At 49.0% G+C, this 17,131-nt stretch overlaps 1 protein-coding gene across 3 annotated transcripts in view; it reads left to right on the top strand.

Annotated features, from left to right (window-relative positions):
- The window catches only part of TMEM237 (transmembrane protein 237), a 159,076-nt gene that overhangs the window by 75,276 nt on the left and 66,669 nt on the right, over nucleotides 1-17,131 (top strand). For all 3 annotated transcript variants that reach the window (XM_029606272.1, XM_029606271.1, XM_029606270.1), the window contains exons 7-8: nucleotides 6,229-6,389; nucleotides 7,432-7,555. In XM_029606272.1, coding sequence (XP_029462132.1) covers nucleotides 6,229-6,389; nucleotides 7,432-7,555 — 285 coding nt within the window. The remainder of the gene's footprint in view (nucleotides 1-6,228; nucleotides 6,390-7,431; nucleotides 7,556-17,131) is intronic.

Genomic DNA, 17,131 nt, shown 5'->3' with positions numbered 1-17,131 from the left:
ATTTTATTTTTCGCATGTATTTTTTACTATAAGACAAGACTGAAGGGGGACCCCTGCTGGCTGCAGTGTTGGTGCCATGCTGGGCATGCCCAGTAGGTGCCAGTCAAAGTTCTAGAAACTTTGACAAAAGTGTTCTGTGATTGGGCTCCATCCTGATGATGTCACCCATATGTGAGGACTAACATCCTGCTGTCCTGTAAGAACACCTGTTACAGGTAAGCAACTCTGCTTTATTTTATTTACAAATTCTTATAGACTGATGTTCAAAGGTGAGCCCTGCTTAAAACAGTATACAACAAATATCCAATCACTATAAGAAACAAAATAAAAAATGATACAACTATAAAATAAAACTTATGACATTAAGCAATAAACAAAAATACATCAAATACATTTTCCCTGTACGTACCAGGATCAGTCCAGGACACCTGGGTTGTGACTCCGCACCAGTAGATGGAGACAGACTAAAACTTGTGGGCGGAGCCATATATAAGCCCCTGTGCCAGTCACAGCCCCTCAGTCTTACTCTGTCTCCAGTAGATGGTGCAGGTCTGGTCACAGCCCTGCCTGCCCTGATTCTGGTAGTTAGTCAGGATTGCGGTTTTTTTTCTTTTGTGCTCAGTTCTTAGGCCTAGTTAGTGGTTTTTTGCCAAATTAGGTTGTTTTCTTTTCGTCAAAGAGTCAGATCCCGGCCGCCCTGCCTCCCAGGGGGGTTGAGAGGTTCTGAGGGGACCGCCCCCCCTGGTCGAGGCCGCTGCTAGGGTCGAGGACCCGGCTCCACAAGTAGCAGCGTCAGGGGTGACACCGGGGAGCCCGGTTCACTCACCCCTGCAGGTACAGGGCTCCAGGACCCGGGACAGCGACAAGCGTCAGTAAAAAAAAAAAAAAAAAAAAAAAAAAAGAAGTGTTTCTGCTTTGTTTTTGTTTTCGGCCGGCCCTCCGTTTCCTTGCATCGCCGTTCCGTTTCGAGGGGAGTGCCGCTTGCAGGGGGTTCTTTTCGCCGAATTAATTAATTAATTAATTTTTATTTCTGAGGCGCGTCTTGGTCTTCCCGCGTTTGCCGGCATGCCGCGCGGTTCCCCGTGTCGGGCCTGCGGCTTGGCGCGCGCGCGCCTGGCTTGTGAGGGTTTTTGTTTTTTCCTGCGTCCCAGGCGGGGAAGGGCCGTCCGGGGCACCTCGGGGGTCTCGCTCCCGGATCGCGCGTTCGCCGCCGCGGGTTGGACGCGACATAGGTAGGCCTCAGGACTTATTCCCGCTTAGCGCGGGAGTGGCGGCCATTTTGGCCACAGGAAGTAAAATCGCGCGGATCGCGCCGGGGGATTCGGCCTTGCCTCCCGCGCTTTCCCCGCAGCGGAACGCGGCGGGAGGGGGCTCCTCGGAGGGGCTTCGGTCCGGGGAGGTTTCTGGGGCCGATTCTTCTGGGTCAGGTTTTTTTCTCGGAGGACGTTGCGCTATGGCTGCGCAAGGTGCGTGGGTACAAACGTAGCAAGCGCAGCCGAGGGGGGGTCCCTACAGAGGGTCCCCACAAGTTTCCTCCACGGAACAGAAAAGCTATGAGAGCTGCGGAGGCCTCCAGGAGCCCTCAAGAGGGAATCAGGCCCCTCGGGGCATGCCGCAGGAATCGAATTTGGAGGATTCCCCTGTGGAGGATGCTGATTTTCCCGAAGAGCCCCTGAGGGGGGGCCGAGGAGGCGGCGGCGGATGGCTCCGCCCAGCCCAACGTGGGAACGGGAGTACAGTCCGTGGAAGGGGATGACCCCAAGGTAGTCCGGTTCTGCAGGGAGGAACTGTCGCCCGTTCTTCCGGCCATACTCCAGGAGCTGGGGATAGAGGCCCCACCTGTGGTGGTCCGCCAAGAGGCCATTATGGATCCTGTTCTGCTGGGCCTTATGGGTCCGGCAGTTGCCTTCCCGTTTCATTTTTCTTCGGATATCTTATTCCGCGAATGGGATGGAAGGTCAGCAAGTCCATGGATAAGCTCTATCCGCTCCCAGGGGAGGCGCTGGACCTTCTCCGTCTTCCAAAGGTGGATTCAGCGGTCTCCGCGGTGACAAAGATCTACTATCCCGGTCACAGGAGCTACGGTGCTCCGGGATATCCCGGACAGGAAGTTGGAAGTGCAGCTTAAGAAGATTTTGAGGTATCCGCCCTGGGTGTGCGGGCCGCCATCTGCACTAACTTCGTTTTTGAGGTATCCGCCCTGGGTGTGCGGGCCGCCATCTGCACTAACTTTGCTATGGGAGCTAGTCGGCGCTGGGCCCATGTCCTTCAGGCGAATGCGGGCCTGTATGCGGAGGAGGCTTCTCAGGCAGATTGGAGGCGGCGATAGCATATGGGGCAGACGCCCTGCATGATCTGCTGCGTACATCCGCTAGGTCCATGGTGGCGGCGGTGGCTGCGCGTCGTCTCCTATGGCTGCGCAACTGGGCTGCGAATGCTCGTCCAAGGCTCACCTGGAGGGCTCTGCTTTTCATGGGGAAATTGCTGTTTGGCAAGGAATTGGATGAGGCTTCGGGGGCCCAGGAAATCGCGCCCTCAAAGATCCACCGGCTCTTCGTATAGGCCGTCTTCCTCTCGGAACCTTCAGAGGTAGCAGTCCTTTTGGGGGACACGAGGCTTCGCAATGAAGTTCGGATGGTCCATCCCTCGCCGCGCCTGCAGCACGTCATTCCACATGTGGGAGCGTGGTTACCTTTATTTTTCGAGGAATGGACCAAAGTGAAGTCGGACCAGTGGGTCCTCAACAGGATAAGACACAGCTACGAGTTAGATTTTGCTCGCATCCCAGCGGACAAGTTTCTGGTCTCACTCTGCAAGGACCCCAAGAAAAGGGCGGCGGTGCTGGACACCATCCGATGATTGGCAAGCTGGGGGCCATTTCCCCGTCCCTGTCGATCAGCGGGGCAGGGGCAGGTACTCCATTTCATTCGTGGTTCCCAAGAACGACGGCACGTCATGGCCAAGCCTGGATCTAACAGGGGTAAATAGATGCCTTCGTGTTCCCCACTTCCAAATGGTGACTATTCGCTCGGTGATTGCGTCGGTGCGTCCGGGCAAATTTCTGGCGTTCCCAGATCTCACAAAAGCGTACCTTCACGTGGGCATCCAGCCATCGTGCCAGCGGTTCCTAAGGTTCTGCATTCTAAGAAGGCACTACCAATTTCGAGCACTCCCTTTTTTGGGCTCGCGACCGCTCCTCGGACATTCACGACAGTGATGGTGGTAGTGGCAGCGCAGCTCCGTCAGGAAGGTCTCCCGGTTCATCCTTACCTGGACGATTGGTTGGTCCGGGCGAAGCCAGAGGATCAGTGTCGGCGGGCGGTGGCCAGGGTCCTACAGCTCTGGCAGTCCCTGGGCTGGGTGGTCAACTACAACAAGAGTCAACTGACTCCCACTCAATCCTTGGTATATATGGGAGCCGTATTCGTCACGAAGCGGGGCTAGGTGGTCCTATCTCAAGATCGGATATGCAAGCTGCAATCTCTAGTGCGGCGTTGGTTATATCTCAGCCGCCCGCGGGTGTGTGATTACCGGACAATTCTGGGATTGATGGCTTCAACGCTCGCGTTGGTACTCTGGGCCTTCGCTCACCTGCGGTCCTTGCAGTCCTCGTTACTATCCCGCTGGAAGCTGGTTTCCGAGGATTTCTACCTACCGCTCCCACTCGCGGGCCAGGCGAGGTCCAGCCTACTCTGGTGGCTGGATCCCAGTCTTCTGTCCTGTGGAGTGTCCCTTCTGGTGCCCAGGTGGACGGTGGTGACCACGGATGCCAGTCTCTCCGGCTGGGGAGCAGTTTGCCTAGGGACATCGGTGCAGGGGCTTTGGTCAGAGTCGCAAGCCCAGTGGCCTATCAACCGTCGGGAGACCAGAGTGGTTCGTCTGACTCTTCAAGCCTTCCTACCGGTGCTATGGGAAAGGCGGTCCGAGTTCTTTCGGACAATGCGACTACAGTGGTCTACATCAATCGCCAAGTCAGGACAAGAAGTCCGCTGGTGGCGCAGGAGGCGCAGTCCTTGCTGGCCTGGTCGGAACGAAACCGCAGCAAGATCGCGGCGTCTCATATTGCCGGGGTCGACAACGTCCAGGCAGATTATCTCAGCCGTCACCGCCTGGATCCCGGAGAGTGGGAGCTGGCGGACGAAGCGTTTCTCCTCATCTGCAGGAAGTGGGGGGGGTTCCCCACATGAATCTGAGGGCCACGTGGCACAACGCGAAGGCTCCGCGATTTTACAGTCGGCGTCGAGAAAGGGGAACAGAAGGCGTCGACGCATTGGTACTCCCTGGCCGACGGATGTCCGGCTGTACGTGTTTCCCCATGGCCCATGATCGGCAAGCTTCTGCGGCGCATAGAATTGCAATCCTGGTGGCACCGGAGTGGACGCGCCGCCCGTGGTTCGCAGACCTCCTCCAGTTGTCGGGGGCGGCTCCCCTTCGTCTCTAGGGGTTCGCGGGGCTGCTTCAGCAGGGCCCTGTCTGTTTGGAGGAAGCGGATCACTTCTGTCTCGCGGCATGGCTTTTGACAGGAATCGGTTGAGGAGAAAAGGTCCCTCGGACGCGGTCATGGCTACGCTGTGGAGGTGCAGTCTACGTCCCTGGTGTTTGTCCGGGTATGGATAATCTTTGAGGAATGGTGTGTTGAGTGGGGTTTGGACCCCGCTGCCGCTGCAGTTTCCGATATTCTGGCTTTTCTCCTGGCCGGGCTGGCCACAGGCTTCGCGTGCAGTTCGCTACGGGTCCAGGTGGTGGCGCTTGGTTGGTTGCAGGGAAAGATCCGGGGAGCTCCCTGACTCTTCACCCGGATATCTCCCGTTTCCTGCGGGGGGGGGGGCTAATCGCCTCCGTCCTCCCTTGCGTTCACCTTGTCCGGCTTGGAACCTCAACTGGGTTCTTTCCGCCTTAGGCTCGGCACTGTTTGAGCCCTTGAAGCGCGCTACAGTCCAAGATCTTACTTTGTAGAACGTATTCCTGGCGGCGATGGCTTCAGCACGCCGTGTCTCGGAAGTACAGGCATGTTCATGTAGGGAGCCATTTTTTTGCGGATCTCTGCCGTAGGGGTTTCCTGACGGACTGTTCGTTCTTTCTGCCTACGGTAGTGTCGGCTTTCACTTGAATCGATCAGTGGAGCTCCCGTTTTCGCGGTCGGGGAGTCTTCGGACCCGAGATCGAAAGAGTTGCGAAAACTGGATGTGCAGAGGACCTTCGGGCCCAAAGAATGGTTCTGCGGCGTCTCGCACAGCGATCGCCCGTTGGATCACGGAGGCCAGTGGCTCAGCGTACGTAGTGCGGGGGAAATCCTCCGCACGAGGGTCTCAAGGCTCATCCGACGCGGTCTTCCGCTGCGTCTTGGGCGGATTCTTCTCAGGTCTCGCCTCAACGGATTTGCAGGGTGGCTACCTGGAAGTCGTTGCATACCTTCATCATACATTATCGGTTGGAGGTTCAGGCTACTGAGGCCAGAGGGTTTGGAGAGAGGGTACTCCGAGCGGGACTCTCTGCTTCCCACCCTCGGTAACTTAGCTCTGGTACTTCCCAGGTGTCCTGGACTGATCCTGGTACGTACAGGGAAAGGAAAATTAGTTTCTTACCTGATAATTTTCGTTCCTGTAGTACCAAGGATCAGTCCAGGATCCCGCCCGCAGTGCTACGCTAACCTAACGGAGAGTCCACTCAGGGTTCTTCAAGATTAAAGCTATCCGCTTGTTTGTTCGCTCTCCCGGTTGGGGAGTTTGGTTCCCGTAGGGGTTGGTATTGTTTCCATTTATGTAGCGTGTTGCTAGTTGGCTATGGTTGCCTTATTGCTTTCTACTTTGACATTACGTATGACTGAGGGGCTGTGACTGGCACAGGGGCTTATATATGGCTCCGCCCACAAGTTTTAGTCTGTCTCCATCTACTGGTGCGGAGTCACAACCCAGGTGTCCTGGACTGATCCTTGGTACTACAGGAACGAAAATTATCAGGTAAGAAACTAATTTTCCTTTTTATATAATTGCTATCAATAGCAATAACAAATGAACTTTAATACATATCCCTACCTCCTCTATCACATTGGATAGTTTGTTCCTTTTTGGGAGAAGGGAATATAGAGTGCAACTTTATTATCACCTTTGAAATCAAAATAGGATTTTAAAACCATCTGACAGCATATGTAGTTAGAAATATATTCTGAGAGAAAAGCATGAGTTCTTTAAGGCATTAACCTATTGTTATTATGTTCCATGATGGTAGGAAGACACGGCCTGCGGAACTGCAATATCCCCATGAGCTTGGAGTAGAGGAAGAAGACATCATTCCTGAAGGACAAATGAAACATGCAGAACACCAGCCCGTGTTTATTGCCCCCACTGGAGCCAGCCAGCCTGTGGGCAAGGTGTTTATTGAAAAAAGTCGTAAGCAATTGTCTATCTTTCTACATGCTACAGGAAGTTTTAACAGAGAAACTAAGAATATTTTCAGAACTTTAGTTGGGAACTGAGAGAGTAAAGTTAGGGGCTAGATGGGTAGAATAGCTGAATCTATCTAAGTGGCTTTTTCAGCTGGCTAAAAGTACATATGTACATTATTACATACGTAATAGCTACAGTAAAAAAAAATCATTTCCAGGGCTGCAATTTGGTTGGGGAAAAAAACTATATGCATACAGTGAAGTTTAAAAAATGTACATGCAGAGTTATATGTGCTTAATACCATGCTCACTTCAAGGAGTGACTAAGTATGTGCAAATTTTGTTTGTGTGAGCAACAATTTTTTTAAACCAAGAATGTTTGAGCACCAGTATTAGTGTTACATTTTTGTATATAGCACAAAGAAAAATCTATGTGAGTAATCATGTAAAACCTCTGAGCGATGCTCTGAAATGTATGAGCAATCACTCACGAGCTCAGCTTAGAAGGAACTCTATTTGACACACCAATGGGAGATTACTTTTATCCACATAACCACCTGATCTTCAAGCACAACATATATGGGTGATTTGTGTTTGAAGATCGGGTGGGCTTATGCAAACTGAAAAGTGCATGCATAATTTGTCAGTTAGCTTATTGAAAATGTATGTAGCAGCCATAGGCTGCTAGAGTTGTGTGTGTGTTTTTTTCTCATGTGTGTAGTTGCTAAATATTTTAAGGAGGTAGCCATGATTGTCAGAGTAACCAGTGTCTGGGGCTTTTCTAGTTTGTTGCTTCTAAACTTGCTAAAAGAGAAGGGCCTTTTCCAAGTCTGCAAAATTTAAAAAGGAAATAACAGAGAATGAAAAGAAGAAATAGTTCTTATTGGTATATTAGTGAAAGTGCCTGTTTTTGCAAGGAACTATTTGGGAAAGTGTAGCTCTGTAGAAATGAAAGGAAGAGAACTGCAAGGAAAGGGGAAAGCCTGATGTTAGTCAGAATTGAAACTTGTCAAGTAAGATAACATATTTGTTTACCACTTGCTAAGGACGATTCCAGGCTGCTGACCGCTCTGAGCTGATTAAAGCTACTGAACAAGCTGATGTTTTCATGGATGTAAAATCTTCTTGGACAACCAGGGATGTGGCTCTGAAAGTACATCGTGGTTTCAGGTATCTGAACTGATCAGAGTTTCAGTGCAAGGAAAACAAATTCTAACAGGGTAAAAGTAGACATAGGATCTTCTGAAAACATTTTAGGTAGAAATGCTATCTCAGTCTCAGATCTCCTATGATCTACTTGTGTTTTGACTGAATTGACAAGCAGTGAATGAGTAATAATCTGATTAACTGCAAGGTAATCCACTGATGTAATCAGCTTCGTGATTGCAACAAATGATGGACATTTTTGAGCCTAATTAAAAAAATTAGATCATGTCATAGGTTGGGCTAATGAGGATCCTTACAGATAGGATAAAAGAAGTAGTAGCACCCATTTCTTGAACATACCCAGATCAGTCCAGACAAATGGGTTTTGCCTCCCTACCAGCAGATGGATTCAGAGAAATAAACCTTTGAGGCCTGCCACATAACAGAGTGCCACCTGCAGTCCCCTCAGTATTTCTCTCACTCCAGCAGATAGTAGAGGTGCAACCCTGCAGTCTGAAATTAAGAAAGAGAAAGAGAGAAAGTGATGTAGGAGAATTTTGGGGGAAGCTCCTTGAGGTGTTAGGCTTCTTCGTGGACCATCCGCCAGGTTGAGCCGGGCGTCCGGGGGGTTGGAAACCCCTACCTTCTGCTCGCCCGCATTGTGCCGGGGGCCCTGAAAGCCAGGGGACTGTTTCCTCAGGGCCTCCGAGGCCTCTGCCTGCAAGGCCCCGGAATCAGGGAAGTACCCCGGTGTGTTTTTTGCCTTTGTATCTGTGATTTTAAAGTTAAAAAAAAGAAAGAAGCAGAAAGGCAAACAGCTGGTTGCTGGGGGGACGGAAGTTATGGCTATGAGGCAGCGAGGGCTGCAGGCCCCGGCAGACAGAAGGTAACTACTGCGCTGGTCCGTGTATGTCCCAGGGGAGCGGCATTAGCGGCCAGGCCTATAGCGGAGGAGGCATGGCAGCGGTTGGAGCAGCTGCATTTGTTTTCCCGCGTGTCTCTGGGGGCCTTGCTGAGGCTGGAGAGCAGCGGCCTTTTCTGTGGCGGTCGCAGAAGAGAGCTTGGTTTGGTGGGCCTGGATGCCCTAGTGTGCCCTTGGCCATCGAGGATCCTGCTGTACATGTTTCCTCCTTGGCCTCTGGTCGGTCGAATTCTGAGGCATATAGGGGCGCATCCCAGTTCCGTGGTGTTGATAGTTTTTGAATGGCCACAGTGTCCATGGTTTGCAAATCTGGTGCATCTGGCGGTGGTCGGATCTCTTCGGCTGGGTCATCTACCAAAGTTGCTGCGTCAGGGGCCCATATTTTCAGATCGAGAGGATCACTTTTGTCTAGCAGCTTGGCTTTTGAGAGATGGTAGCTGTGCCTGGAAGGTTATTTGGAGCAGGTTATCTCCAAGTTTCTCCAGGCTTGTCGACATGCCACTTTGGCATATATTCAGGTCTGGAGGGCATTTTAGTCTTGGTGACTTCAGGGACAGGTGCATCCCCTGTCAGTGGAGGTTCCTCTCATCTTGGAATTTGTCCAACAGAGCTTGTCTAAGGGTCTCGCCTATAGTACCATTCGCATTCAGTTGTCAGCTTTGGGTTTTTTGGGGCAAATGGCGAGGCAGGTTCTTGGCCTTGCATTCAGATGTGATTCGTTTCTTAAAAGAGGTCAAGCATTTATGACTTACGGTCCGGAAGTTATGCCCAGTTTAGAGCCTTAATTTGGTCTTGTGAGTTTTGAGTGGGGCTCCATTTGAGCCTTTGAGGAGAGCGACGCTGAAAGCTTTGACTCTGAAGGCAGTGTTCCTGGTAGCCTTCTGTTCAGCTAGACAGGTTTCGGAGTTGCAGGCTCTGTCTTGTAAGAATTCCTTTCTGTGTATTTCCCATGATGGGGTTTCCTTGCGGATAGTCCTCTCTTTTTGATCTAAGGTGATGTCCTCCTTTCATGTTAATTGGTAGACTTTCCAGCTTTTCCAGAGTGGTCTAAAGATTCCCCTAGGGGCAGGGATCTACATCATTTGGATGTGAGGAGACCTCTTTTGCATTATCTGGAGCTGTTAAATAGTTGCGGTGCTCTGATCATCTTTTTGTCCTACATGGGGGCAGGAAGAAGGGAGAGAGGGCCTCTAAGACTACCATTTCCTGTTGGTTGAAAGCGGCTATTTGCACGGCCTATATTTGTAAGTGCCGTCAAGTTCTAGCGGGGCTGAAGGCATACTCTACAAGATCGCTAGCCACTTCCTGAGCAGAATGTCAGTTACTGTCACCTCAGGAGATTTGTAGGGCTGCGGTGTGGTCCTCATTGCATACTTTCACCAGATATTACTGCATGGACGTGAGGGCACAGGAAGATGCGTTCTTTGGTGAGAGTGTTCTATTTGTGGGTCTTTCAGGTTCCCGCCCAGTCTAGGGTGCTTTGGTACGGGATGATCTGGGTATGTTCAGGAAAGGAAAATTGGTTCTTACCTGCTAATTTTCATTCCTATAATACCACAGATTGGTCCAGAGACCCATCCCATCAATTGGTGGTTCAAGTTGATTTGCTTTTCAGGGTATTTGGGCAGTTGTTGATCATGGTTTGGGTTTTTCAGGTTTAGTTTTTGGGCTCCAGTTTTTGGAGGTTTCCAACCCTATAGTTTTCCCTGTTAGCCTGAGAAAGGGGTTTTGTAGTTACATCTTGGCTTGGGTACAGGTCAATACTGAGGTGACTGCAAGTGGCACACTCTGTTATGTAGTAGTACCTCAAAATTGTGTTTCTCTGACTCCATCTACTGGTAGGGAGACAAAACCCACTTGTCTGGACTGATCTGTGGTATTACAGGAATGAAAATTAGCAGGTAAGAACCAATTTTCCTATATAGGTTACAGATTTTGTTGTATCTAACATATATTACGTGAGCTCCTGATGTGCACAACAGATGAAAGACAATTTAGCAAGGCAGGGGAGAATGAAATGCAAGGGGAGCTTTTCTGTTGCTCCTGATTAGCTACAGTTACATGTATTCAAATAAACTGAACACTGTGTAATTTATGATAAGCTTGGAATTTTTGATGGCTCTTTTTATCAAAGTTAACCATGAAACTAGATACTAGATATACCAATTTTAGATATAGAACCAAAAGGAATGAAAAATAGATCATTTCAGAGTGTGAGTGATGGGGTTTAGATGGCAGATTAGTTTTAAACTTATTGAAATAATATTCTACATGGACAAGCATCACATACAGCCACACAAGATTGGTGATGTCATCCGATGGCACTGTTTCAGTCCATTTTCATATCAAGCCCAGAAACTTCTGGATTTCTTTACTGGGCATGCACAGGACTTCCCACATTAGCATAGCTGTGTGAACCTTTTGCCATTTGGCAGACAGTCACAGTTCTTATCTCATCACTGCATCAGCAAATTTGAAAACAAATCAATTCTAAAGCCAACTCTGAGACCCAAACATCTATGTTGACATCAACATTGTTGAAAAAGGATAAAAGTCCTTTCAAGTTGTGTAAAAAAAAATGCTGTCATAAGATGGCAATAGAGGATCTTATGATAGCTGTATCTGCTGTTTGGGCCCGGACCATGATAGTGCTACATGCAGCCCCTGTGGTAGAATTTCGCTGAGGTGCTGATTTATTGAGACCTCAGTTCCAATATGAGCTAAATAGCTCGACAGGGCATGACAGCTCAAAAGATCATAAGAAGCATAATTAATATCCTCAGGAAGATAGACTTAGGTCTTTGTAACACTCACCAGTGTGGAATCACACAGTTAAGAAATTGACCCCATGTTCTGATAATGTGGAACATATGGTGCCAAACTCTTCAAGCTCAAAATCAGGACCAGCCACCACTGGTACAGAATTCTTGCCAGCTCCAAATAAGGATAGTATAACACAGAAAACCCACAGTGCCAGCACCTTTGCGCAGATGTCATCCAGATCAGCGCATACAACTCCAAGCGCCACTGCGTCGGTTCAGATAACTACCAGCATCGAGCAACCAAAGGAAAAATCTAGCAAACCGAAGAAAACATAAATGTAAATATATGCAAGCAACAGACTTATATGTGTCGCTTTGGGAGATAGTAAAAAAGCAATTTATACATGTAAATGTTAGCCCTGCCAGAGAATGCCCCTAGACCACCCCTTTTTTTACACACACCACTTTTCTTGCAAATGGCTACTTACATGCATATGCTTGGGTTTTCTAAATACCATGTGCATGGGTATATGTCTTTTTGCTCACTGAAGTACTAATTTTACACAAGTATCGCTTTGGAGATTCACCTTTATGTGTACATGGCTGTCAAATCTGGAAACTGGCGATGGAGATGAAGATGCAGTTAACAGCCATCTACTTTCCAGATAAAGACAATCTTCTAGCAGACAGGTCGAGCCGCCAACTTCAGCTGCACGAGTGATCAACGACAAGGTTCTAGAACATCTATTCAAGCTCAAGAGAACTCCAACCATAGATTTCTTTGCTTCAACTTTCAACTGCAAATTAAGCAAGTTTTTCTCCAAGAGATCTACAGACCAAGTGCTGGCGATAGATGCATTTACCATTCAATGGAACATAGGGCTATTATATGCCTATCCAGTAATACCATTGTTGGCAAATACCATTCTAAAACTGTTCAGAGACAAAGGGGAAATGATGCTCATAGATCCCTTTTGACCTCAACAAGAATGGTTTCCCAGGCTCTACCTGCTATCAGGGAGGAAGACTTAGAACCAATCCCAAAGGAATGGTACTCCACCTCAACCTTCATTCACTTGCACCGACAGCGTGCATGTTGAGAGTAAACACTTACAGTCTTCCTAAGCAAATAAATGACTTATTGTTGGTAGCAAGATGCCCTTCGACACAAAGGTCTTACAACTACAAATGGATGAAATTTTCCAAATGGTGACACAGAAAAGATGAGGATCCCTTCAAATGTCAAGTGCCAATACTACTACATTACTTGATGCACTGGTAAACACAGAATTCAAATCAAATTCAGTACGAGTCCACCTCAGTGCCATCAAAGCATATCATGACCAAAAAGGTGGCCATCCAGTGTCCCAACTCCTCCTCATAGTGAAAAGCCTATATAATTTGTGGCCTCCTATTAAACCACCTCTGCCACAATGGGATCTTAACTTGGTAGTACACCTATTGGTGCTACCCCTTATGAGTCCAAGGCATCAGAGGACTTAAAGTACAATACCTGGAAAACTCTCTTCTTAGTTGCTATAACTTCAGCACGAAAAATAAATGAGCTTCAGGCCCTAGTGACCTATCCACTATATACTCAGTTTTTTACGAATTATGTAGTACTGCGAACTCACCCAAAGTTCCTACCAAAAGTAATCTACACTTTCCATTTAAACCAAGTCAATATATTACCTATATTCTTTCTGAAACCGCATTAGTCATCCAAAGAACAGGCCTGGCATACACTTAACTGTTGAAGAGCTCTTTTATTCTACCTAGACAGGACTAGATTTTTATAAAATTCAAAACAGCTCTTCATATCCTTCGACCAGAACAAAAAAGGGGCTTCTGTTACTAAGCAAACCCTTTCAAAATGGCTCCCAAGCAGCATACAACATGCCCATGACTGCAAACATATCAGCTAAACAATGTCTGCTCTACATTGGCTCACCTTAATTTGTTGTCAGTGCAAGACATCTGTAAGGTGGCGATCTAATCAAACATAAACACATTTGCAAAACACATTGTTTAGATCGGGGTCACATTCTGATGCTAAATTTGGACAATGTGTGCTAATTAACATTTAACATTGACTTTACAACATCCTGCATTTAAATCATCGGTTGCAAAAAAAAAAAGACGAAAAAAAGGAAGAGAAGATCAAACTAAAGTTTACTATAATGCAATCCTAAGCCAGGGAGTCCCGTCTTGTGTGATGCTTGCCCACAGAGAAAGCGAAGTTGTTTACCTTACCCAGGTGTTCTTCATGGACAGCATAAAATACCACCACACAATCCCTCCCTCCTCCCTGGGAAGTTGAACTTTGAGCTTGAAAATAGACTGAAAGAGATCACATAGCGATCACATAGCGATCACATAGATCACATAGCATGCCCAGAAAAGAAATCCAGAAGTTTCTGGACTAGAGGAGAAAACAGACCAAAGCAATGCCGTTGGATGATGTTACCCCTTTTGTGTGGCTGTATGTTCTACTGTGAATGGAAGACACCTGTTAAGGTAAGCAGCTTTGTTTTTTTGAACCTGTAGTGGATTGCTGAAGCTGGTTTCATTATATAACTATATGAAAAGCTAAAGTAAGGAGAAACATGCAACAAGGACAATGAGTTCTCCCAGGACAAGCAGGATGGTAGTCTTCCTTGGCACCGGAGAAGGACCGGGCCAAGCACCGAGGAAAGCACCGGCACTGATGGTCATCACCGCACGGTGCCAGCACTGACACTGGAGGGACACCAACCTTGGCCGAACCCCCGCCGAAGCAGCCCCGAGGCGAGGAGGCCCGTCCTCCGCCAGGCCCGGGAGCCCAGAGCGTTCGCCACAGATTTCGGTGTCGGGTACCGAACCTCCACGGACACCTGTGGAGGCGCTGGTGATGCCCCATCTGCCTCCTCTTCTCTCATCGGTGCTCACTACACTCAAATTTTGGGAAGAGGTGGACCATGTGGTCCAGCAGGCAGTACTCCATGCCTTTCAGGGCCTTGACAACCACTGGCGCCGGCCCCCATACCAGATCCAGAGCCCTCGATTTGGCACCTTTACTGGAGAGGCTGGACATGCTGCTCAGTGCTGGTCCTCCGGTGCCCCATCCACCACCGATTTCACCCTCCAATTCTCCAGAGAGGAAGACTTAGAACCAATGTCAGGAAATATTTCTTCACTGAGAGGGTGGTGGATGTCTGGAATGCCCTTCTGGAGGAAGTGGTGAAGACTTAAAACTGTGAAGTATTTCAAAGGGGCATGAGATAAACACTGTGGATCCCTAAAAGGCTAGAGGATGGGAATAAATAAAGCTTAACCTGCACAGAGCAGCAGTTTCTACCCTTAAGAGAAACATGGGGGTTACCTGCACAGAGCAGTAGTTACTTCCTTGCAAGCTTGCTGGGCAGACTAGATGGTCCATTTGGGTCTTTTTCTGTCATCATTACTATGTTACTATCCCGATTCCAGGTTCCTCGGAGAGGAGGATGCGGCTCTGCGCCTGCTGCCACGGGCAGTGCCGTCTGTGCCCGAGCCCGGACTTGGGCCATTGGGTACCCCAGAGCCCCCAGGTCCACCAAGGCCCTCAAAGGTCCCGGTGCCCTCGATGCCCACGTGACCAACACTAAGGCCCCCTGACAAGCCATCGATGCTGGTGCCTGGGGTTCAGCCTTCCTCCTCAACCCAGACGGGTCGGTGGTGAGAAGGAGGCCCCGTATGACCCATTGGGCGACGACTCCTCCGAGTTTTCCTTGGAAGCCTCGGATGATCTCCCGTCGGAGCCTTTGCCTCCGGACGAGAGACGCCTCTCGCCCCGGAGGACTTTTCCTTCGCCAGTTTTGTTTGGGCGATGGTGGAGGCTGTCCCCTTTCAACTGCTGACTGAGGATGATGCCTTCCATAAAATGTTAGAAGTCCTCCAATTCGTGGACTTCCCGAAGGAGGTGGTGGCTGTTCCGGTACATGAGGTCCTCCTTGAGCTCCTCTACTGTTTATGGGAGCACCCAGGCTCCGGTCAACTGGAAGACAGACGCCATTTATTTAATGCAACAATCCCCGGGCTGCCAGAAGAACCAGCTCCCACACCAGTCCGTCATTGTGGAGTTGGCTTTCAAGAAGACCAAAAGGGATGGCACTTACTCCTCTGCCCCTCCGAGTTGAGATGCCAAATAAATTTACATACAAACATAGAAATGACGGCAGAAGAAGACCAAACGGCCCATCCAGTCTGCCCAGCAAGCTTTCACACTTATTTTTTCTCATACTTATCTGTTACTCTTGGTTGTTGTCTGAACATAAATCCTCTTTTCTTCATTCCCCCTGCCGTTGAAGCAGAGAGCTATGCTGGATATGCATTGAAAGTGAAGTATCAGGCTTATTTGGTTTGGGGTAGTAACCGCTGCAACAAGCAAGCTACTCCCCCGCTTTTTTGTGAATGCAAATCCTTTTTTCCACATTTCCTCTTGCCGTTGAAGCATAGAGCAATGTTGGAGTTGCATTAACCGTGTGTATGTTTATTGAATAAGGGTATTAATCTCCAGGTAGTAGCTATCATTCCTGCAAGCCACCCCCATGCCTCTTCTCTTCATTCACATCCTCTAGACTTTATGGATCCACAGTGTTTATCCCACGCCCCTTTGAAATCCTTCACAGTTTTTGTCTTCACCACGCGTTCCAGGCATCCACCACCCTCTCCGTGAAGAAATACTTCCTGACATTGGTTCTGAGTCTTCATCCCTGGAGCTTCAAATCGTGACCCCTGGTTCTGCTGATTTTTTTCCAACGGAAAAGGTTTGTTGTCTTTAGATCATTATAACCTTTCAAGTATCTGAAAGGCTGTATCATATCACCTCTGCTCCTCCTTTCCTCCAGGGTGTATTTATTTAGATTCTTCAATCTCTCCTCATAAGTCATTCGATGAAGACCATCCACCTTTTTGGTCGCCCTTCTCTGGACCGCCTCCATCCTGTCTCTGTCCCTTCGGAGATACGGTCTCCAGAACTGAGCACAGTACTCCAGGTGAGGCTTCACTAAGGACCTGTACAAGGGGATAATCACTTCCCTTTTCTTACTCGATATTCCTCTCTCTATGCAGCCCAGCATTCTTCTGGCTTTAGCTATCGCCTTGTCACATTGTTTCGCCGACTTCAGATCTTTAGACACTATTACCCCAAGGTCTCTCTCCTGCTCCGTGCACATCAGCCCTTCACCCCCCATCGAATACAGTTCTTTTGGATTTCCACACCCCATATGCATGACTCTGCACTTCTTGGCATTGAATCTCAGCTGCCATATCTTCGACCATTTCCTGGAACTCTGGGCGATGCGGTATGCCCCCTTGCGTTCTAAGATCGCCTGTCCTATAAGGTTGTCTTGATACAGATGGACAACCAAGTGACCGTGTGGTACGTGAACAAACAAGGGGGCACAGGCTCCTATCTCCTCTATCAAGAAGCAGCGCAGATTTGAGCCTGGGCCCTATCACGAGCCATGCTCCTGCGAGCAGTATAACTGGCAGGGATGGAGAATGTGTTGGTGGACCACCTCAGTCGAACATTCCACCCCCATGAGTGGTCCCTCAACATATCCATGGCAGACAAGATCTTCCACAGGTGTGGGGTCTGCCAGATGTGGATCTCTTCACGTCCCCTCAGAACCACAAAGTGAGTCACTTCTACTCCCTGTGCAGGGAGGACAGGGAAACCAGCCGTGGATGCCTTCACCCAATCCTGGAGTTTGGGTCTCCTGTACACATATCCTCCAATTCCGCTCATAGGCAAGAACCTCGTGAAGCTCCAACAGGACAGAGGCTCCATGATCCTGATAGCCCTGCATTGGCCGCGATAAGTCTGGTTTCGGATCCTGCGCAGCCTGTCTGTCCAGGAACCCAAATGCCTGGTCACGTCTCCTGACCTCATCACAC

Source organism: Rhinatrema bivittatum, chromosome 6 (genome assembly GCF_901001135.1).
Source record: "Rhinatrema bivittatum chromosome 6, aRhiBiv1.1, whole genome shotgun sequence".
Lineage (NCBI taxonomy): Eukaryota > Metazoa > Chordata > Amphibia > Gymnophiona > Rhinatrematidae > Rhinatrema > Rhinatrema bivittatum.
This window is presented reverse-complemented; position numbering and strand designations above follow the sequence as displayed.